General features: G+C 34.8%; 1 protein-coding gene across 8 annotated transcripts in view; it reads left to right on the top strand.

Annotated features, from left to right (window-relative positions):
• hlk (hulk) overlaps positions 1–24,457 on the top strand; it is a 315,193-nt gene that overhangs the window by 247,296 nt on the left and 43,440 nt on the right. For 6 of the 8 annotated variants that reach the window (XM_089106231.1, XM_089106234.1, XM_089106233.1 and 3 more), the window contains 2 exons: positions 2,251–2,382; positions 24,113–24,295. In XM_089106231.1, the coding sequence (XP_088962357.1) occupies positions 2,251–2,382; positions 24,113–24,295 (315 nt within the window). Of the gene's footprint in view, positions 1–2,250; positions 2,383–24,112; positions 24,296–24,457 lie in introns of those variants that run through there. The other 2 variants (XR_016143473.1, XR_016143472.1) reach the window with 1 other exon arrangement.

Genomic DNA, 24,457 nt, shown 5'->3' with positions numbered 1-24,457 from the left:
GGTGCGGGGGGGTCGGTTTAGGGGTTACGGGGGAGAAAATTTCCAATGAGAATTTTTCCTTGGGGGAAGGGACATTTCTAAGAAGGGGGTGCCAGATTTCCCAGCATTTTTTAAAAAACGATCAGAAATTAAATAAAAAAACAAGTTTTTTCAACTGAAAGTAAGGAGTAACAATAAAACTTAAAACGAACAAATATGATTACGTATATGAGGGGGTTCTCTCCCTAGTCAATACCTCGCTCTTTACGCTAAAGTTTTTTTTTAGTAATTTCAAAAGAGCTATCTATTCTAATTAACCGGCCTTTGTGATTCAGGGGTTTGTGATTCGAACAAAATTCAAACTTTAGCATAAAGAGTGAGGTATTGACTAGGGGGCGAACTCCCTAATATACGTATTAAAAACATACGAATATAGAAATTTGTTATGTAAGTTAATTCGTAAGTTACGTCAGAACAAAATTTCGAGAAAGCCATTTAGCCAAAAAAAGGAAAATTAATATGCAATTTTTTTTTATAATTATTCATGTACAGTGAGCCGAAACCAAAGCTGCATTAATTCAAAAAACGTTCAGAAATTTAATTTAAAAAAAAAAGTTTTTTTTTTTAACTGAAAATAAGGAGTGACATTAAAACTTAAAACGAACAGAAATTATTCCGTATATGAAAGGGGCTGTCCCCTCCTTAACGCCTCGCTCTTTACGCTAAAGTTTGACTCTGTCTCACAACTTTTTTTAAACAATAAAAAACTTCAGCGTAAAGAGCGAGGCTTTGAGGAGAAGACAGCCTCTTTCACATACGGAATAATTTATGTTCGTGTTAAGTTTTAATGTCGCTCCTTACTTTCAGTTAAAAGAACTTGTTTTTTTTAAATTTAATTTGTATAAGAAGCTGACTATTTTCACCTGAAACGTACACAGGATTTTTTTGTATTCATTTGTTTGCCAATAACAAATTTTTTAATAATTTAAATAAGATGTATCAATATATTTGAATATATTTAGGTTTTTTGGGGGAGGGGGATGAGAGCCTAATACACAAGATTTGTGCACTGGTGTGGCTGTATCGGTAGACCAATAGATTTGGATCTTTCCAGTTGGAAAAATAAACTCGTTACCTTTTTTCCAAGGCCGTATCTAGGGGGGGGGGGTACCCGGTTTGAACCCCCCCCCCGAAATTTTTGACCGAGTCAAAAATAAGTCAAAAATTAGTAAAACCTAGGTAAAAATCAGTAAAATTAGTTTAAACTGAGTCAAAAATTAGTACCCCCCCCCCCCCCACGAAAAAAATCCTGGATCCGCCCTTGCTTTTTTCATTACTTTCCATTGTGGAAAAAATAAATTTGGGACATATATGGTTTTGGATAATTGGATATGTAAGATTTTGCTGTAATTCTAGCCAAAATATCAAAAATATTTTCTGCTGCTATTAAATAAGAATCAAGAAGAATTAAGCGCAATTTGAAAAAAAAATAAATTATAATGTACTAAATTTTTGAAAAAGAATTATAATACACGCGCAAACACACACAAAGAACGACGCACACTACTAGCTCATGGCACATAAAGTTTATTTCTTACAATTCTACTAAAAAACATTAATGTTTTTGAAAGTTTGAGGTTTGATTCAAGTGAGTCCCAGAAATTATTCCCAGTGATTATTATTGTGGGTATTTGTATGAAATACCCCCTACCTAATATTCTTCATCTAAGTAGAACCTAAGTATAACCAATTTATTTGTCGATGTTTTTTACAAAAAAAATTTGAGCTATATATATGCACATTGGGGGGGGGGGGTAAAGTACTTCTGTAGTTTCCATAATTTAGTTAATAAAGTATTATATTTTCATCATTTGTTTTATATTTCATTAGGATTGACCGTCAGAGAAACAGACCCGCTATATATTACCCCAACCCCCGTAATATACAAATATATAGCCCAAATTTGTTTCTAACGTAATACACTCAGTGGCGGATCCAGAGGGGGGGAGGGCCCCCCCCCTAGTGTAGTCTAAAGTAGTGTAATTTACTTAATTAACTCAAGTTTGCTTTAATTAAACTTGCTCCTAACGCAAGTTTATCGGATCAACCTATTTTGCCCCCCCCTCCTAAAAAAAATCCTGGATACGCCCCTGAATACATTTTAATCTTACTTTGGTAAATTTTATTAGGATTGAGCGCCAGAGAAACACATATAAAGAATATTTGGTGGGGGTATTTCACACAAGTACCTTATTATGTCCTATTTTACAGGTGACCCTTCCGAAGAGCAAAGAGTATTGGACTGGATATTTGAAAATCGTAATGAACAGAGCATAGTAAACATTTCAAGAGCAACCCTCAATGACCTAGTAACAGAAAGAGACTACATTGCAGTGATTTTCTGTAAGCTTATGTTATTGTTATTATTGGTGAAAAAAGTTAACGTTTCATTTTTTTAATTTTAGCTACTTGTGTAATTTCGTCAAATATGACTCTGACCATTATTAGAATTAAATATAACAATAAGCCCCAGGCACTAATGCTTTTGTGCTATCTAATGAAAGAATAAACACCACCTTTTTCTTCTCCTTTTAACTAAGGGTAAAACCACTACTAAACTATACCCCTCCTCCTTTTCAGACTAAAAAAGGAAAGTAGGAGGGTTCGTTTCGTGTTTTCAACATTTATCTTCCAAGAAATGTTTTTACATAAAATGGAGTGCAAAATTTTAAAAAACGCTTCTTTTCTTTTGCCATTCAACGCAATAGAAGAAAAGAATTAATATAATCAGTTCAAAAGCTTCCTAATTTTTACCTTTAAGAGAACCTAAAAAGAATTCTTTAATGGATCGGGAAAACCTGAGAAAACGAAATAATTTGTGCTGTTTATGAAATAGGAAAGTCTTAGAAGATTTGATTTTGGTTTCGTAGAACAAAAAATATCAAACACGAAGCTGAGGAATACGAAGTTTTTGTACTTTTATTAGGCAAAAACCTTGAATTTGAAGAGAGATTTTTGCATGATTACCCTGTGAGTTCATAATCCCAGGTTAAACCAGCCAACAAAAATGGGTGCTTCGTTCCCATTGTTTGTTTTATAGTTTAGCTAATCACATCACAAATATAAGAGTAAATATTATTGGTTTTTGAAGAGCGAGGTTTGAGGAAGGGACAGCCCCCTTCATATACGGAATTATTTTTTTTTATTTTAAGTTTTAATATTCTCCGTACTTTCAGTTCAAAAAACTTGTTTGATTTTTTCCATTTCATTAAATAATAGAAACGGTTACAACTTTTTTTGTGACTTTGTGAAGATGTCCCCTTTTTGAAATAACAAGCGATTATTGAAGGCAAAAATTTTCATTGTTGTCCTAAAATGATTATCATATGCTAAATTAAATTAGTCCACCGTTTGTACTGCTTGACATTTTAGTGTCAACGCATTTGATTGATTTACTTGAATTCCCCGAACGGCATAACTATAGACTAAAACAGCTATAATACATTAGTGTCATTTACTGCCTTGTGCGCAGCCGGTTGTTTTTTGTTAAGGAAAAAAATATGGTGATGATAGGAAGAGTCAGTAGTAAGCGCCCAATTACTTGAAAACTTACAAGCAAACTTACGCCTGAGGCATGGATATGTTTGTAAGTTTTCAATGCATTGGGTTCCTTCCGGTTTTTCTGGTAGGTAATTCTAATCTAGAGGTCAATACATCTTTCAAAGAGGAACGAGTACGCAATACCGTTCCTAGTGTGATTGATTTTTTGGACAATTGCCTTTAGTCAAGACTAGTTTGTTAGGAATGTGTCGTTGCTAAAGCTAACTCTCATTGGAAAAAAGGGGTATAAAGCTTTTTGTTTTTGATAAGAATTGCACAATGAACGTATCGTTTGACGTGGGCATTTTTTATGAGCCAATCAGAGGTTGTTCAATATACGATAACTTGATTTGTGGTTGGGATTTGAATAAAAGAAATGGTTATGTTATTTGCTTGCGTGTATAGGAATTCCCTTGTTATTTGCTTGCAGGTATAGGTATTCCCATGTTATTTGCTAGCGTGTATAGGAATTCCCTTGTTTTTTGATGTAATTTATATTAATTCCATGTTTATTTTCTTTATGGTCTAGGAATTAACTCGTTCGTTGTTTGCGATTATAGGAATTCCCTAGCTATTTGCTTGCATGTATAGGAATTCCCATGTTATTTGCTTGCGTGTATAGGAATTCCCATGTTATTTGCTTGCGTGTATAGGAATTCCGATGTTATTTGCTTGCATGTATAGGAATTCCCATGTTATTTGCTTGAGTGTATAGGAATTCCCTTGTTATTTGCTTGCATGTATAGGAATTCCCATGTTATTTGCTTGCGAGTATAGGAATTCACTTGTTATTTGCTTGCATGTATAGGAATTCCCATGTTATTTTCTTGCGTGTATAGGAATTCCCTTGTTATTTGCTTGCATGTATAGGACTCTTTGAGCTGTTTGTGTCTCTTGAGTCTGTGTGTGTCTCTTTGGGCTGTGTGTCTCTTTGGGCTGTTTGAGTCTTTTTGGTATGTTTGTGTGTCTATTTGGGCTGTTTGTGTAATTTTGGTGTCTGTTTGTCTATTTTGGCTGTGTGTGTGTCTGTGGTCTGTGTGTGTTTGTTTGGGCTTTGTGCGTCTCTTTGGGCTGTGTGTCTCGGTGGACTGTTTGAGTCTTTTTGATCTGTTTGTGTCTCGGTGGACTGTTTGAGTCTTTTTGATCTGTGTGTGTCTCTTTGGGCTGTTTGAGTCTTTTTTGGGCTGTGTTTGTCTCTTTGGGATTCTGTCTCTTTGGGCTGTTTGTGTTTCTTTGGGCTATGTGTGTCTCTTTGGGCTGTTTGAGTCATTTTGTTCTGTGTGTCTTTCTTTTGTCTGTTTGTGTCTCCTAGGAGTCGTATCTGCCTCTTTGGGCTATGTGTGTCTCTTTGGGGCGTTTGAATCTTTTGGTCTGTATGTGTCTGTATGGGCGTGTTTTGGTCTGTGTGTGTTTCCTTTTGCTATTTTTGTCTCTTATAGGCCATGTGTGTATCTTTGGGCAATGTGTGTGTCTTTGGAGGGATTTGAATCTTTTTTGTATGTATGTGTCTGTATGGGCGTTTTTTGTATCTTTTGGCGTTGTTTGTGTCTCTTTGGGCTTTGCGTGTCTCTTCGAACTGTGTGTATGTCTCTTTAGCCTGTGTGTGTGTCTCTTTGGGATGTGTGTGTCTCTTTAGGCTGTATGTCTCTTTGGGCAGTTTGAATCTTTATGGTCTGTGTGTGCCTTCTTTGGCTGTTTGTGTCTCTTCGGGCTTTGTGTCTCTCTGTTGGATGTGTGCGTCTCTTGTCTCTTTGGGCTGTGTATCTCTTTGAGCTGTTTGAGTCTTTTTGGTCTGTTTGTGTGTCTCTTTGAGCTGTTTGAGTCTTTTTGATCTGTGTTTTGTCTCTTTGGGCTGTTTGTGTCTCTTTGGGCTGTGTGTGTTTCTTTGGGCTTTGCGTGTCTCTTCGAACTGTGTGTATGTCTCTTTAGCCTGTGTGTGTCTCTTTGGGCTGTGTGTATCTCTATAGGCTGTATGTCTCTTTGGGCAGTTTGAATCTTTATGGTCTGTGTGAGCCTCTTTAGGCTGTTTGTGTCTTTTCGGGCATTGTGTTTCTCTGTTGGATGTGTGCGTCTCTTGTCTCTTTGGGCTGTGTGTCTCTTTGAGCTGTTTGAGTCTTTTTGGTCTGTTTGTGTGTCTCTTTGAGCTGTTTGAGTCTTTTTGATCTGTTTGTGTCTCTTTGGGCTGTTTTGAGCCTTATTTGGGGTGTGTTTGTCTCTTTGGGCTTCTGTCTCTTTGGGCTTTTTGTGTTTCTTTGGGCTCTGTGTGTCTCTTTGGGCTGTTTGAGTCGTTTTGGTCTATGTGTCTTTCTTTTGTCTATTTGTGTCTCTTAGGGGTCGTGTGTGCCTCTTTGTACTATGTGTGTCTCTGTGGGACGTTTGAATCTTTTGGTCTGTATGTGTCTGTATGGGCGGTTTTTTTTTTTTTGTTGTTTGTGTGTTTATTTTGGGTTTTTGCGTCTCGTTTGGCGGTGCGTCTCGTTTGACTGTTTGAGTCTTTTTGATCTTTTTGTTTCTCTTTTATCTGTTTGAGTATTTTTTTGGCTGTGTTTGTCTCTTTGGGCTTCTGTCTCTTTGGGCTGTTTGTCTTTCTTTGGGGTATGTGTGTCTCTTTGGGCTGTTTGAGTCATTTTGGTCTGTGTGTGTGTCTCTTTAGGCTGTATGTCTCTTTGGGCTGTTTGAGTAATTTTTGTCTGTGTGTGTTTCTTTTGGCTGTTTGTGTCTCTTAGAGGCCATGTGTGTCTCTTTGGGCAATGTGTGTCTCTTTGGAGGGTTTGAATCTGTTTGGTATGTATGTGTCTGTATGGGCGTGTTTTTTGTATCTTTTAGGTGTGTGTTTGTCTTTTGGCGTTTTGTGTCTATTAGGACTGTGTGTTTGTCTATTTATCCTGTGTGTGTCTCTTTGGGCAGTGTGTGTCTCTTTAGGCTGTATATCTCTTTGGGCAGTTTGAATCTTTATGGTCTGTGTGTGCCTCTTTTGGCTGTTTGTGTAGTGTTGGGCTTTGTGTCTGTTTGTTGGATGTGTGCTTCTCTTTGGGCCGTGTACGTCTCTTTGAGCTGTATGTGTCTCTTTGGGCTGTGGGTGTCTCTTTGTGATGTGTGTGTCTCTTTAGGCTGTGTGTGTCTCGTTGGACTGTGTGTCTTTTTGGGTTGTCTGAGTCTTTTTGGTCTATGTTTGTCTCTTTGGGCTGTTTGTCTCTCTTTGAGCTGTGTATGTTTCTTTGGGCTTTGTGTGTCTCTTTGAGCTATGTGTCAATACGTTTAAGCAATAAATATCTTTAAGCTTAACCCGTCTTTATTCTTTAGAATAGTTCTATTGTAAGCAAGTAACAAACTCTTTCCTGAAGTCGCCTCTTGGATACACAATGCAGAAACTTCATTTAAGAAACTATGAAAAAATTGTAAGTAAGTAACAAATTCTTTCTTGAGGTCACCTCTTGGATACACAATACAGAAATTTCATTAAAGAAATTATGAAAAAATTGTAAATAAATAGAAAATTCTTTCTTGAATTCACCAGCTGGATAAACAAAAAGACATTTCGTTCAAGAAATTATGACAAAGTTCTAAGTAAGTAACAAACTCTTTCTTGAAGTTACCTCATGGATACACAATGCAGAAATTTCATTTAAGAAATTATGAAAAAATTTTAAGCAAGTAACAAACTCTTTCATGAAGTCACCTCGTGGATATGAAAAAATTGTTAGTAAGTAGCAAATTCTTTTTTGAATTCACCTGCTTGATAAACAAAAAAAGACATTTCGTTCAAGAAACTATGACAAAATTCAAAGTAAGTAACAAACTCTCTATTGTTTTCATGACTTAGATACACGATGTAGAAATTAAATTCAAGAAATTATGAAAAAATTCTCAGTCTAAGTAGCAAATTCTTTCTTGAATTCACCTGTTGGATAAATAAAAAGACATTTGATTCAAGAAATTATGACAAAATTCTAAGTAAGTAACAAACTCTTTATTGTTTTCGCGAGTTAGATAAACGATGTAGAAATTAATTTCAAGAAATTATGAATAAATTCTCAGTAAGTAACCATTTCTTTCTTGAAGTCAACTCTTGGATACACAGTACGGACATTTCATTCAAGAAATTATGAAAATATTTGTAAGTAAGAAACTCTTTATTGATTCCACCTCTTGGATATACAGTACAGATACTTCATTCAAGAAATTATGAAAAAATCGCAAGTAAGTAACTTTTTTTTCTCTTTATCACAAACAATTTTCACTTAGCTACATGATGTAGAAATTTAATTCAAGAAATTACGAAAAAATTCTCAGTAAGTAACAATTTCTTTCTTGAAGTCAACTCTTAGAGTGGCGCGCCACTCTAAGTGAACCTAGATCAACCCAACGTTTTGAATATCTCTCTCACTATGACTCTGTTTGTGTGTCGGGTCTGTGCGTGTCTTCTTTCTATGTGTGTGTGTCATCTCTGTGGGTGTGTTGTCTAAAAAACCAGTCTGGTTGAAAACGTGGAGTTTTCGTACTGCTCACTTTTTGCAATGTGTAGGAAGCAGTGGGGAGTCTCCGCTCATTTGGAAAGGTGCCAAGGAAAAGCATGCAAATAGCATGTAGTTTCAAAACGTGTTTAATCACGTTTCTTGAATGAAGTATCTGTACTGTATATTCAAGAGGTGAAATCAATAAAGAGATTATTACTTACTTACTTACAAATACTTTCATAATTTCTTGAATGAAATTTCCGTATTGTGTATCTAAGAGTTGACTTCAAGAAAGAAATTGTTACTTACTGAGAATTTTTTAATAATTTCTTGAATTAAATTTCTACATCATGTAGCTAAGTGAAAATTGTTTGTGATAAAGAGAAGAAAAAAGTTACTTACTTGCGATTTTTTCATAATTTCGTGAATGAAGTATCTGTACTGTATATCCAAGAGGTGGAATCAATAAAGAGTTTGTTACTTACAAATATTTTCATAATTTCTTGAATGAAATTTCCGTACTGTGTATCCAAGAGTTGACTTCAAGAAAGAAATGGTTACTTACTGAGAATTTTTTCATAATTTCTTGAAATTAATTTCTATATCGTTTATCTAACTCGTGAGAACAATAAAGAGTTTGTTACTTACTTAGAATTTTGTCATAATTTCTTGAAAGAAATGTCTTTTTGTTTATCCAACAGGTGAATTCAAGAAAGAATTTGCTACTTAGACTGAGAATTTTTTCATAATTTCTTGAATTTAATTTCTACATCGTATATCTAACTCGTGAAAACAATAAAGAGTTTGTTACTTACTTAGAATTTTGTCCTAATTTCTTGAATGGAATGTCTTTTTGTTTATTCAACAAGTGAATTCAAGAAAGAATTTGCTACTTAGTTACAATTTTTTCATAATTTCTTGAATGAAATTCCCGTATTGTGTATCTAAGAGTTGACTTTAAGAATGAAATTGTTACTTACTGAGAATTTTTTCATAATTTCTTGAATTAAATTTCTGCATCATGTAGCTAAGTGAAAATTGTTTGTGATAAAGAGAAAAAAAGTTACTTACTTGTGATTTTTTCATAATTTCTTGAATGAAGTATCTGTACTGTATATCCAAGAGGTGAAATCAATAAAGAGTTTGTTACTTACTTACAAATATTTTCATAATTTATTGAATGAAATTTCCGTACTGTGTATCCAAGAGTTGACTTCAAGAAAGAAATGGTTACTTACTGAGAGTTTTTTCATAATTTCTTGAAATTAATTTCTACATCGTTTATCCAACTCGTGAAAACCATAAAGAGTTTGTTACTTACTTAGAATTTTGTCATAATTTCTTGAACGAAATGTCTTTTTGTTTATCCAACAGGTGAATTCAAGAAAGAATTTGCTACTTAGACTGAGAATTTTTTCATAATTTCTTGAATTTAATTTCTACATCGTAAATCTAACTCGTGAAAACAATAAAGAGTTTGTTACTTACTTAGAATTTTGTCATAATTTCTTGAACGAAATATGTTTTTGTTTATCCAACAGGTGAATTCAAGAAAGAATTTGCTACTTAGACTGAGAATTTTTTCATAATTTCTTGAATTTAATTTCTACATCGTATATCTAACTCGTGAAAACAATAAAGAGTTTGTTACTTACTTAGAATTTTGTCATAATTTCTTGAATGGAATGTCTTTTTGTTTATTCAACAAGTGAATTCAAGAAAGAATTTGCTACTTAGTTACAATTTTTTCATAATTTCTTTAATGAAATTCCTGTATTGTGTATCTAAGAGTTGACTTCAAGAAAGAAATTGTTACTTACTGAGAATTTTTTCATAATTTCTTGAATTAAATTTCTGCATCATGTAGCTAAGTGAAAATTGTTTGTGATAAAGAGAAAAAAAAGTCACTTACTTGCAATTTTTTCATAATTTCTTGAATGAAGAATCTGTACTGTATATCCAAGAGGTGGAATCAATAAAGAGTTTGTTACTTACTTACAAATATTTTCATAATTTCTTGAATGAAATTTCCGTACTGTGTATCCAAGAGTTGACTTCAAGAAAGAAATGGTTACTTACTGAGAATTTTTCATAATTTCTGGAAATTAATTTCTACATCGTTTATCTAACTCGTGAAAACAATAAAGAGTTTGTTACTTACTTAGAATTTTGTCATAATTTCTTGAACGAAATGTCTTTTTTGTTTATCCAACAGGTGAATTCAAGAAAGAATTTGCTACTTAGACTGAGAATTTTTTCAAAATTTCTTGAATTTAATTTCTACATCGTATATCTAACTCGTGAAAACAAAAAAGAGTTTGTTACTTACTTAGAATTTTGTCATAATTTCTTGAATGAAATGTCTTTTTGTTTATTCAACAAGTGAATTCAAGAAAGAATTTGCTACTTAGTTACAATTTTTTCATAATTTCTTTAATGAAATTCCCGTATTGTGTATACAAGAGTTGACTTCAAGAAAGAAATTGTTACTTACGAGTTGACTTCAAGAAAGAAATTGTTACTTACTGAGAATTTTTTCATAATTTCTTGAAATTAATCTCTACATCGTTTATCTAACTCGCGAAAACAATAAAGAGTTTGTTACTTACTTAGAATTTTGTCATAATTTCTTGAACGAAATGTCTTTTTATTTATCCAACAGGTGAATTCAAGAAAGAATTTGCTACTTAGACTGAGAATTTTTTCATAATTTCTTGAATTTAATTTCTACATCGTGTATCTAAGTCATGAAAACAATAAAGAGTTTGTTACTTACTTTGAATTTTGTCATAGTTTCTTGAACGAAATGTCTTTTTTGTTTATCCAGCAGGTGAAAGAGTTTGTTACTTGCTTAAAATTTTTTCATAATTTCTCAAATGAAATTTCTGCATTGTGTATCCATGAGGTAACTTCAAGAAAGAGTTTGTTACTTACTTAGAACTTTGTCATAATTTCTTGAACGAAATGTCTTTTTGTTTATCCAGCTGGTGAATTCAAGAAAGAATTTGCTATTTACTTACAATTTTTTCATAATTTCTGTAATGAAATTTCTGTATTGTGTATCCAAGAGGTGACCTCAAGAAAGAATTTGTTACTTACTTACAATTTTTTCATAGTTTCTTAAATGAAGTTTCCGCATTGTGTATCCAAGAGGTGACTTCAGGAAAGAGTTTGTTACTTGCTTACAATAGAACTTTTCTAAAGAATAAAGACGGGTTAAGCTTAAAGATATTTAGTGCTTAAACGTATTGACACATAGCTCAAAGAGACACACAAAGCCCAAAGAAACATACACAGCTCAAAGAGACACAAACAGCCCAAAGAGACACACATAGACCAAAAAGACTCAGACACTCCAAAAAGACACACAGTCCAACGAGACACACACAGCCTAAAGAGACACACACATCACAAAGAGACACCCATAGCCCAAAGAGACACAAACAGCTCAAAGAGATTTACAAGGCCCAGACAGACGCACACAACCAACAGAGAGACACAAAGCCCAAAACGACACAAACAGCCAAAAGAGGCACACACAGACCATAAAGATTCAAACTACCCAAAGAGATATACAGCCTAAAGAGACACACACTGCCCAAGGCTAAAGAGACATACACACATTCCTAAGATAAACACAAATCCCAAAGACACACACACACAGCTCAAAGACAAAAAAAAACGCCCATACAGAGACATACATACCAAAAAGATTCAAACCCTCCAAAGAGACACACATTGCCCAAAGAGACACACATGGCCTCTAATATACACAAACAGCCAAAAGACACACACACAGACCATAAAGATTCACACTGCCCAAAGAGACATACAGCCTAAAGAGACACACACACAGACCAAAATGACTCAAACAGCCCAAAGAGACACACATACCCCAAAGAAACACAAACAGCCCAAAGAGACAGAAGCCCAAAGATACAAACACACCCCAAAAAAGAATAAAACAGCTAAAAGATACACAAACATATAAAAAATACAAAAACAGTCAAACGAGACAAACAGCCAAAAGAGACGAACAAAGCCCAAATAAACACACACATACAAAAAAAAAAAAAACGCCCATACAGACACATACAGACCAAAAGATTCAAACGTCCCAAAGAGACACACATAGCCCAAAGAGGCATACACGACCCCTAAGAGACACAAACAGCCAAAAGAAAGACACACAGACCAAAATGACTCAAACAGCCCAAAGAGATACACATAGCCCAAAGAAACACACACAGCCCAAAGAGACAGAAGCCCAAAGAGACAAACACAGCCCAAAAAAGACTCAAACAGCCCAAAGAGACACAAACAGATCAAAAAGACTCAAACAGCTTAAAGAGACACACAAACAGACCAAAAAGACTCAAACAGCTCAAAGAGACACACAGCCCAAAAAGACAAGAGACGCACACATCCAACAGAGAGACACAATGCCCGAAAAGACACAAACAGCCAAAAGAGGCTCACACAAACCATAAAGATTCAAACTGCCCAAAGAGACATACAGCCTAAAGAGATACACACAGCCCAAAGAGACACTCACAGGCTAAAGAGACATACACACAGTTCGAAGAGACACGCAAAGCCCAAAGAAACACACACAGCCCAAAGAGACACAAACAGCCCAAAGGGACAAACACAGATCAAAAAGACTCAAACAGCTCAAAGAGACACACAAACAGACCAAAAAGACTCAAACAGCTCAAAGAGATACACAGCCCAAAGAGACAAGAGACGCACACATCCAACAGAGAGACACAAAGCCCGAAGAGACACAAACAGCCAAAAGAGGCACACACAGACCATAAAGATTCAAACTGCCCAAAGAGACATACAGCCTAAAGAGACACACACATCCCAAAGAGACACACACACAGAGGCTAAAGAGACATACACACAGTTCGAAGAGACACGCAAAGCCCAAAGAGACACACACACAGCCCAAAGAGACAAAAAACGCCCATACAGACCCATACATACCAAAAAGATAAAAATCCCCCCAAAGAGACCCACCTTGCCCAAATATACACCCCTGGCATATAAGAGACACAAACAGCAAAAATAAACAAACACATACCAAAAAACGCCCATACAGACACATACAGACCAAAAGATTCAAACGCCCCAAAGAGACACACATAGCCCAAAGAGGCACATACGACACCTAAGAGACACAAACAGCCAAAAGAAAGACACACAGATCAAAATGACACAAACAGCCCAAAGAGACACACATAGCCCAAAGAAACACAAACAGCCCAAAGAGACAGAATCCCAAAGAGACAAATCCAGCCCAAAAAAAGACTCAAACAGACCACAGAGACCCAAACAGATCAAAAAGACTCAAACAGTCCACCGAGACACAAACAGATCAAAAAGACTCAAACAGTCCACCGAGACACACAGCCCAAAGAGACTCACAAAGCCCAATGAAACACACACAGCCCAAAGAGACATAAACAGCCCAAAGATACAAACACAGACCAAAAAGACTCAAACAGCCCAAAGAGACACACAAACAGACCAAAAAGACTCAAACAGCTCAAAGAGACACACAGCCCAAAGAGACACACACAGTCTCAAGAGACACAAACAGCTCAAAGAGTCCTATACATGCAAGCAAATAACATGGGTATTCCTATACACGCAAGTAAATGACATGGGAATTCCTATACATGCTATAAAATAACATGCTAATTCATATACAAGCACGCAAATAACATTGGAATTCCTATACATGCAAGCAAATAACAAGGGAATTCCTATACACGCAAGCAAATAACATGGGAATTACTATACACGCAAGCAAAAAACATAGGAATTACTATACATGAAAGCACAAAAAAAGGGAATTCCTATACATGCAAGCAAATAACATGGGAATTCCTATACAAGCAAGCAAATAACATGGGAATTACTATACAAGAAAGAAAATAAAATCTTAATTCATATAAAATAAAGACAAAAAAATGTGAATTACTATAAAATAAAGAAAATAACATGGGAATTACTATACACGCAAGCAAATAACATGGGAATTCCTATACATGCAAGCAAATAACAAGGGAATTCCTATACACGCAAGCAAATAACATAACCATTTCTTTTATTCAAATCCCAACCACAAATCAAGTTACCGTATATTGAACAACCTCTGATTGGCTCATAAAAAATGCCCACGTCAAACGATACATTCATTGTGCAATTCTTATCAAAAACAAAAATCTTTAGAACCCTTTTTTCCAATGAGAGTTAGCTTTAGCAACAACAAACTCTTAACAAACTAGTCTTGACTAAAGGCACTTGTCAAAAAAATCAATCACACTAGGAACGGTATTGCGTACTCGTTCCTCTCTGAAAGATGTATTGACCTCTAGATTAGAATTACCTACCAGAAAAACCGGAAGGAACGCAATTCGTTGAAAACTTACACACATATCCATGCCTCAGGCGTAAGTTTGCATGTAAGTTTTCAAGTAATTGGGCGCTTACTACTAGAGTCCACTCTTTTGTAGTTATTCTAAGATCAAAAAACAATCTAAACTAGTGGCAGTAGTTCACTAGCATTAGAAAAGGTTGTGTTAAGCAGTTGAATTGTATTGGGCTGAATCAAAGAGCCAAGCCGAGGTGTCAAGCTGAATGAGGACTACTTGAGCTGATAGACTTGCATGGTCAAGGAAAAAAATTCATTGAAGAATTGCTTATAATATGTATTTGTGGCAAACATAGATGGCTCTGGCATCTAAAGAAGTAAATTATTACCACAACTGAAGGTTGTGTTAAAACTTTACCCTACTAAGACATTGGGAACTGTGAAGAGCGATAATTTGCGACCACGGATATTTTGTAGTGATTTTTCAACTTTACATAATCTTTGAAATATTTGACTCATAAAATTGTTAAAAGAATGCTAAGTTTGGTAACTGTTTGAAAGAGCATTCTCTTGAACATCAAAACACCATGAAACTCTTTACAGTAAATAGCAGGACAACCCCCAAGAAGGTTTCTAAGACTGTTATCCTTGGCTTGGGATTTTGGATAAAAGGATCTAATAAATGATAGTTTTTGTTTACGAGTCAAAAATCTAAGATCTAACTGTCATATTCTGAGTGATGTCTCTTGTTTTGATTGTCAGTTGTTTTTTTCCTTTTTTTAATTTTCTGTTCTCGTCTCACTCATTATCTCTAAGCCTCCCTGTATGTAAACTATCTACTATAAATGCCTACCTGGCCTTATTTTTCTGTAACAGTTCAGGTTGTTAAGAGTAATGTAAACAATTTATAAAATCATATTTAAAAAAATCAAACTTATTCTATAGGGATATCCGTTTTAATTCTGGACAGTTAAGGCTTTCTCAGTGCACTTTTGGAGAAAAAAACTTAAATGTAAGACTTATAACTGATTTTCTGCGTCATTTACCATTTTTAGAGACATGAGAACCCCTCAATAACTTTCCAGGAGGGAGGAGGCAGGAAGCCTTAATGCCGTTCACCTTAAAAATAAAAGTGTATAACCAAAAGAAAACTATGGTTATTTTGAAAAACCATAAAATCCCAAGAAATTGCCATCTGATTCAAATGAAAAGTGCACCAATGGAATCAGCATGGTCGAAAACCTTATAAAGGAGAAATAAAATCCCCCACCTTGAAAAACAAGGAAACTTAGTATTTGGCATTTGTAACACTGAGGTGTCTCCTTTTTGATTTTATTTTTTCACCAGCGCTAGGGAGCAATCAGAAAATTATTAAAAGACATTTAATGGCTCATTTTAATGGAACTTGCTGTATCTAGTCGCATTTGTAAGTAAGCAGAAATAACCTTTGAAGTAAATCTATTTTTCACGAAAAACTACATTATTTTTTAACATGATGATGCGAAAAACACTTATCCTTGGCAAGATAATTGAATACAAATTTTTTAAAAGTTGCTTCCCTTGGACAATTAAGTTACTATTAAAGACGATGGGAGCAGTGAACATGTTAAAAGTAAAATAGCCAAGGCTCAGGGTGTTGTTTTTTTTTTCGCAGTTAAAAAAAGTTTGGAAGAATAGGAAGATAAGTCTGCAAACCAAGATTAGAATATTGGAAGGTACATTGATGACAGTGGTCAAATATGGATTTGCTAGATGTTTTCTAGAGAAATTGCCACCGGATTGTTTTGGGTACCCGGCTGACTGACCATATTTCAAACAGTAGGCTGAACACAAAATGTGGTTCTTTCTAGGTCTATAATGAAAGAAAGGTTGAGATGGCTAGGGCACGTTCTGCGGATTACAAATTGCCAGAGATTTTCCTTTACGGTCAACCGTCTAGGGCTAAACGGAAGGAAGGTCGTTCTCATCTGGGGTGGGAAGATGTCATACAGAAATATTTAAAGGAAATGTGTACTTCCTAGGAGGGTGTAAAGAGGGAGGCTTTGAATATATTGGGATGGAGGAGCTTGCGTAGCTGTGTTGGCCTCAGGCGCCTTGGTGCTGTGGTGAGTTGTTAGTAGTAGTAGTAGTAGTATTATATAAGACCTGATAGCGCAGGGGTTAGAACAGTTGCATGTGGCCAAGGCCATATCCACGGGTTAGGGGTTAGGGGGTTTGACCCCCCCCCCTAAATATTTGTCTGACTCGTAAAAACGTAAAAAAAATTAATATAAACGATTTTTTTTAAACTAATTCGCTAGTTTTAAAACTAACGAATTAGTTTTTTTTGTGTAGCCCCCCCCCCACCTCCAAAAATATCCTTTGGTTAACTTCCCCCTTCCCTCAAAACAAAATCCTGGATGTGGCCATCACAACATATAGAGAAGACTAAAAATTGAAGAGAAATAAATAACAAAAAAAAACTCTTTTTTAAAATGGACTAAAAAGTAGAAATTTTCTTTTCTCGATTCAATGACTATAACTGAAAAAGAGGGGCGCAAAACGGACTGGGTTTTATATAACTTGATCTTTTTAACTCCTTTAATTCAACTCACCCGCTTTTATGTATTTATAACTGGGATCAACTTTATATCAATGTTATGTAAAGTGCAAACTGCTTAATTAAAACCATATTAACCCGTTATGTAAATCCTTTTTTTTATATATACATTTTTTGCTATCTATACGGACATAAAGTGAATAACCAAAAAATTTTTTTCGGGGGGTCAACTGCAAAAACAGAAAAAAAAAAAACAATCAAAACATTCGTAGTATGCGCCTTTTGTTGTAAGGTTTTGTCAAGATATACTGTGTCAGATAAAGGAGCTGTAATTTGCCTTCAAAAGGGATATACAAGCTTTAAAATACGTTATTATTCCTAACACATTACTAGGTCTTAGTTAAACAACATTACCTGGGCAATGAAAAAGTATCTGCAGTATGTGCTTTTTCTTGTATAAGTTTTTATAGAGGTATAGCCTGTAAAATTGAAGGAATTACCTTTCCAAAAAAAGATACACTGCCCTCTAAGTTTAAAATTTGAATTTTGTTCCCTAATCTTTCGAATTAGGTCTGTAACACACTCTGTTTTTAATTTCGGTTCCTGTCTATTTAATCCATTTTAAATGTGTCATTATTCATGACCCATTATTTAGGCTATATTAATTTGCATAACTACGGTTATGGGATAACGTTACTACCCTGCCTGATTTAAAATAGTAAGACCAGGGTTGCCACCCTACTGATTTATCAATCTTTATAGAGATTTTTTTATTGTTCATATTGATTTTTTATGTATCGTTATTTTTATTTATTTTTTTTTATAAAAATATTTAGTTTTGACTAAATCTATGGATTTTTCACAATACAGCGCGTATATTCATGATTCAATTGAACAAATCATACAAGAAGCTAACTAATAAAAAAAAACACAAAAACTAGCGATTCACTTCGGTTCCTAAGATGTTCCAGATTAGCATTTATGCAAATATACCACCTTTGAAACTTACAATTTCCTGCCATATCAGATATGACTCCAGAGCATCATTATCAAGATAATAGGCGAAATAGTTAATCGTAAAATTGCAAAATGTTCTGTATTTACTATTTTACAACATATGATGAGGTCGAATTTTTGTCTTCATATTTATGTTTTTTTTTTCTCCGTAATGTATCAGTTTTAAATTAAGATTTTCTTCTGTTGAAACCTTTGAAAGTGGAGTGAATGGTGGATATCAATACACCCTCTACATCTGCAAATAGAATAGAAATGGAGTAATTGAAAAATAAGATGGTATTTTTCATACATTAAATTCAATTTTCTAAATAAAAAAAAGAAATCGTTAATAAATAAAAGAGGAATCAGGGCTCTTTATAATAGCATCTGTATTATAACTAAATTGATTAAATCAATTTCAGTTTAACGATTGAAGTCACTTAGGAGTAAGGGGGGGGGGTATCTACTCTGGGAAGGGTCTAATGATTTTAATTTCTACTTCTAATATCTAATCAGAACTCCAATAACTGTCCAAATTATCTTCTTTGCAATTGAAACACCTAATAAACGTAGGTAACGTCCTATTCTTTTAGTTTTTGGATTTATGTGCTAATATATCAAAGAGTTTGCGGTAACGAACTGTAAGAATAGAGCTACAAGGCTCAATAGTAACCGAAATCTTAGAAACGGAATTTTGAAATCAATCAATATATCATCGGCTTATGAAGTTGATTCCAAATATATAAGATTCATTAAGCTTAGTTTTAGCCATAAATGGCTGAGAAACTGTGAAAATTGGCCGGATTTTTCAAAGAGGGAGGAAACACCCAATAAAAATGAAAGAATTTAATTAAAATTAAACCATTAGATTTGGTGTATCAGAGAACCCTACTGTAGAGGTTTCAAGCCCCTATTTGCAAAAGTATTGAATTTTGTATTATTTGCCAGAAAAAAAAAATCATAGATGGATGTTTATTTCCTTTTTTTTCCCAGGAGGATCGTATCAAACCAACAGTTCTAGAACATCGGGAGAGGGCTCATTTGAACGGAAATTAAAATTTCTGCTGTTCTTTTAATTTGACCGAATAGATTAGACGGCTAATAGCCCCCCTCTCGCATCCTTTTTTCCCATAAAATTGTCCGATCAAAATTTTCAGATGGCCATTTTGTTTAACATAGTTGAAAGGTTCCACGATTATACCTTTAGATTTAACATGACCCTCACAGCCCCTGAGGATAAGTCTTGGGATGAATTAACAGAATTAACAAGTGCCTCTTTATTTCTAAGAACCAATAAGACCGATGCTTATCGAAATTTGTGAAAAGTGGGACACATTTTTTCATGGAATTATAAAAAGGCCATTTTCAAAATTGTCGTTCGTTTCCCTGTAATTGAACTAGCACAGTAAAAAGAAAAACAGTTTCTGTATTTTTTGGGGAAATATTGAGATTTTGGATCGACAAGGAAAAAAAATTAAAAAGAAAAAGTAAATATTTTGATTAGGTCACCGATAACCTATTTTCAGTGATTGGAGTATAAGCTAAGGGTACCGAATCGGGTTATTATTCAATAAAGGCGTTAAAAATGATTTTTTTAAAGCCATTGTTTCCTAGAAAAGCGGTGCCGTTATCTAACGATCGTAAGGTGGCGTTGAGTGAAGTCACCAAAAACTTCGTCTATACAGACTATCAAAGTAAGTTTTCTAGAGAACGTCGTATATCACCGTAATATCAAATAGTAGTACTGACATTTGGAGGACGGCTGTGATAAACAGTTGTGATACGCTTTTTGTGTGTAGTTCTGATCATTTGTTTAAAATGATTAGTGAAAACATGACTTGGAAAAGTTAACGATTAAATGATTTTGTCGAAAATCTCGAAGCGTTATACAATATTAAATCAAATGAGCAAATACAAGCTCAGTTGAAGTCAAATTTATGGAAAAATATCAGGATAACACTTCAAAAAATTGAAGTGGTGTCCTGACACCCTAAGTGTCACAACTCTTGACCGCTAGATAGCGGCACCACTTATCTAGGAAACCATAACTTAATTTACCAAGGTTTTAAATCCTATCGCTCACTGTTCGACAAACATTTAATTGCAAATCCCTCTGCTTGTTCATTTTGAAATACATTTTTACTGTAATTGTTCATATCTCCTACTCTTTTTGGCTTTTGGTTGTATACTTTATCAAGGAGAAATTCCCTCCCCAAAAAGAAAATAACCCTCGGAGTAAGATTAGGGGAAAACTGGCAACTCAGTTGGGCCTTTCAGCCAGTCCATCTGATTTATGAGAGTCGCCCAGAAATTTCTAGGGAAAGAAGGGCGAGTGCTACCAGCAGTATTGCTTTTACCAGGGTTCGGACTGTTTCTAATCTTTTTATCTCCATCCCCACGCCCCTCCCCCTTGGTGGCTTCTGCTATTAGATTTTCTCTATTTTTGTTCAATATCATTTTCGCATCATCATGTGAAAAAAACGCAGTTTTTCGCGAAAAAAGAGATTCTATTTCAAAGATTATTTCTGCTCACTTACAAATGCGACTAGATATAGCAATTTCCTTTAAATTGAGCCGAAAAATGTCTTTTAATAATTTTCTGATAGCTCCCTAGCGCTGGCGAAAAAAAGAAGGTATACGATCACTGTTTGATATCAATATATTATAATCTTAAAACATTACCTTTAGTTGTTTTGAATTGTCTATTGATATAAATTTTTACTAAGAGATGTGGTCGTCTCTTATTAGATTGCTAGCTACCGCTGCAACCCGGATTTTGATCTTACTCTATCTCTAGGATTTATGGGCTATTGTATATTTTAGTGTGGAACTTGATCGTCTCTTACTAGGTTGCTATTTACTGCTGCTGCCCGGAGGTTTGTGATCACACACCCATACATACCTTTCGATTAGTGTAGGTTAGGGTTCGTTCTTTATTGTAATTAAATAAAAAAAACAAGTTTTTTTAACTGAAAGTAAGGAGCGACATTAAAACTTAAAATGAACAGAAATTATTCCGTATATGAAAGGGGCTGTCCCCGCCTCATAACCTCGCTCTTTACGCTAAAGTTTTTTATTGTTTTAAAAAATTAAGCTGTGAGACAGAGTCAAACTTTAGCGTAAAGAGCAAGGTGTTGAGGACGGGAAAGCCCCCTTCATGTACGGACTAATTTTTTGTTTGTTTTAATTTTTAATGTCGCTCCTTACTTTCAGTTTAGAAAATTTGTTTTTTTTCTTTAGTTTCTGATCGTTTTTTAGTTAATGCAGCTTTTATTTGCATAAAAATTTTACTTTTCTTTTGCTAAATGGATGTCTTTACAAATTAACTTACGTAACTAACTTCTATATTCGTATATTTTTCTTCTGGCAAAAAATACAAAGTTGCAGATTTTTGCAGATATGAGCTTGAAACCTATGTAATAGGGTTTTCTGATACGCTGAATTCTGACGGTGTGATTTTCATTAAAATTCTTTCACTTGTAGGGGATGTTTCCCCCTCTTTAAAAAATCGAGTAAATTTTCTCAGGCCTGTAGCCTTTGATGAGTAATACTAAACTTAATAAAATTTATATATTTAGTATCTGCATTATAAACACATTTTGATACATTTATTGACACCAAAATTTCGTTTTTAAAAGTTTCAATTACTATTGAGCCGTATCGCTTGTTTTTTTTATTACGTATATGTTATTACTTATATGAAGGGGTTCTCCCCTTAGTCAATACCACACTCTTTACGTTAAAAGTTTAAAAAAATTTTGATTCAGAAACCCCTGAATCACAAAGGCCGTTTAATTAGAATAGATAGCTCTTTTGAAAGCACTAAAAAAAACTTTAGCGTAAAGAGCGAGTTATTGACTTGGGGGAGAACCCCCTCACAAACGTTATAATTTCTGTTCGTTTTAAGTTCTAATATTCCTTCTTAAATTTCAGTTGAAAAAACTTGTTTTTTTTATTTAATTTCTGATCGTCTAATTATCGATTTAATTTCTAATGCTTGGAAATCCGGCGCCCCCTTCATAGAAATGTATCTTACCCCAAAGAAAAATTCTCCACGGAAATATTCTCCAGATTAACCCCCTCCTCTAGCCCCCCCCCCAGAAAAAATCCTTCCTGAAAATGGTTGTATACTTCCCAATAACCAATAAATAATGCTGGCAAGTCCGGCGCCCCCTTCATGGCAATTTCCCTTCCCCCATGAAAACTTCCATCATTAACAGATCCTCCAACATAACCACCGACCCCCCCATCCCACCCACTACCAGAAAAAAAACCTCCTGAAAACTTCTGTATACTTCCCAATAACCAATACTATATTTTAACATTGGGTAAAGTTCATAACTTTTAGCCCTCCCTCTGGGAACTTCGGGGGATTAAGTCACCCTAAAAGACATATCTATCATATTTTCGACCCTGCTGAACAAAATGGCTCTCTCAAAATTTTGATCGGGTGACTTTGGGAAAAAAATAAGCGTGGGAGGGGGCCTAGTTGCCCTCCATTTTTTTTTGGTCACTTAAAAAGGGCACTAGAACTTTTAATTTCCGTTCGAATGAGCCCTCTCCCGATATTCTAGGACTACTGGGTCGATACGATCACCCCTGGAAAAAATAATATAAAAAAAAAAATAAACACACATCCGTGATCTTTCTTCTGGCAAAAAATGCAAAATTCCACATTTTTGCAGATAGGAGCTTGAAACCTCTAAATTAGGGTTCTCTGATACGGTGAATATGATTGTGTGATTTTCATTAAGGTTCTATAGCTTTTAGGGGGTTTTTCCCCCTTTTTTTGAAAATCCTCCAAATTTTCTCAGGCGCGTAAATTTTTATGGCTAGAACTAAACTTGATGAAAGTTATATATTTGAAATCAGCATTGAAATCTAATTCTTTTGATATATCTATTGGTATCAAAAACTTACCATTTTCTAGAGTTTCGGTTACCATTGAGCCGGGTCGCTTCTTACTTACAGTTCGTTACCACGAACTGTTTGATTTAGGATTACATGTGTTGCGAATTACCAGCTTGGTCTTTGTGACACTGGGTGTTAATTCCGACGGAGATCTATTAAATTCAGACGAATCGCTTTGCCTAATCAGATTTAGTCCAAGTTTGGAGCAAAAACGGTAAACTGTATATTTTGAAATCTTCTCCTAACTTGGTTTTTGCACAAATTACAAAATGTGTAAAAATGCCTGCCCCCTTGCCGAACCGAAAATCTTTCGTAATTAAAAATTAAAATTCTTCGCGTATTTGAAGGATTCAGTACAGACAAGTTTGGAGGGGATGGGTCTCAGCCACCTTCTTTAAAACCTCAGAATTTTTGCTATTTCTCTAATAATTTCCAATAATTTTCATATAAGTTTCATGTTTTTACACATTATTTAGTTTTCCTACCCTCACCCCTCCAAGAAATGTTGATTGAATAACTCTCTACGATGTTCCAGTGCCAAGCTATCTGTGGAAGAAAATTTTGTGGAAGAAAAAAAAAGAAAAAAAAGATACTGTTTAGGCAGAATGCTGTAGTAGCTGCCACTTTTCTTGATTTTCAAGCCAATATATTTCCCTTGCTGTTAAAGCCAAGGGACAGAAAGTTTCCTTTAGAGGTGTTTTGAACAAGGCGGCTCTAATGGTGTATTTCTTGTTTTGATCTGACTATTTTTTAAAAACTTATGGGTTTTTTATATTTCTTAACATTGAAAGTGATCGTCTCTTACTAGGCTGCTACCTACCGCTGCTGTGTAGGGGTTGGCAAAGGTTGAAAAAAAATCTCAGAAGAGCCTCGTATATTTTGTATATATTACCAATACTGGTCTTGTTGTTTTAATTATTCCCACCCAGCAAACAGGGGGGAGGGGCTCAGACCATTCATTTTGTTCAGTCCGTTTAAACTGCTTCTATTGCACTGAGCCGAAACTGATAATAGAAGAAACTCAAATTTTTCTCTAAGAAGAACCAGACAACGCCGCTTAATTTTGTCCGGCAAAATAGTGCAAGTAATTGTTTATTTTAAGTTTTGCAGGTTTTTTTAATTTCACATTACATAGATCTTTGATTCAATTGCATTTTGTTTTTCACCAAAAACTAGTTATATCACAATCATGTGTTCTTAAGTCATGTTTTTTTCACTTTTAATTCATTTTCTTCTTTCTTTCAGATACTGAAGAAGAAGATGAGAGCCAAAGGGTGCTTAGGAGGCTGGAACTAATAGATCAAGATGTTTTGCAGTACGATATAGAAATTTTTAAGATACAAGATCATTTAATTGCTAAGAAATATGGATTTAGGACTACACCAGGATTAATTTTATTTAAAAAAGGAAGGCCTGAAAAGTATGACGGTATGTTAGCCGCTTCGCTTTTTTTTAGTTAGAGTTTAATTGAGTCATCGCATAGCTGGTAGGAATACCTTTATACTAAAACTGTTTTGATTTCAACTACAAACCTTTTTTTAGGCACGTGATTCCCAACGTCGGGCGAAGGCCTTAACGGTGAGGCCTGGT

Source organism: Artemia sp. Qi Xiang Cuo, chromosome 20 (genome assembly GCF_049724085.1).
Source record: "Artemia sp. Qi Xiang Cuo chromosome 20, ASM4972408v1, whole genome shotgun sequence".
Taxonomy (NCBI): domain Eukaryota; kingdom Metazoa; phylum Arthropoda; class Branchiopoda; order Anostraca; family Artemiidae; genus Artemia; species Artemia sp. Qi Xiang Cuo.
Note: the sequence above shows the minus strand (reverse complement) of the source record. Positions and strands in the feature narration are given on the sequence as shown.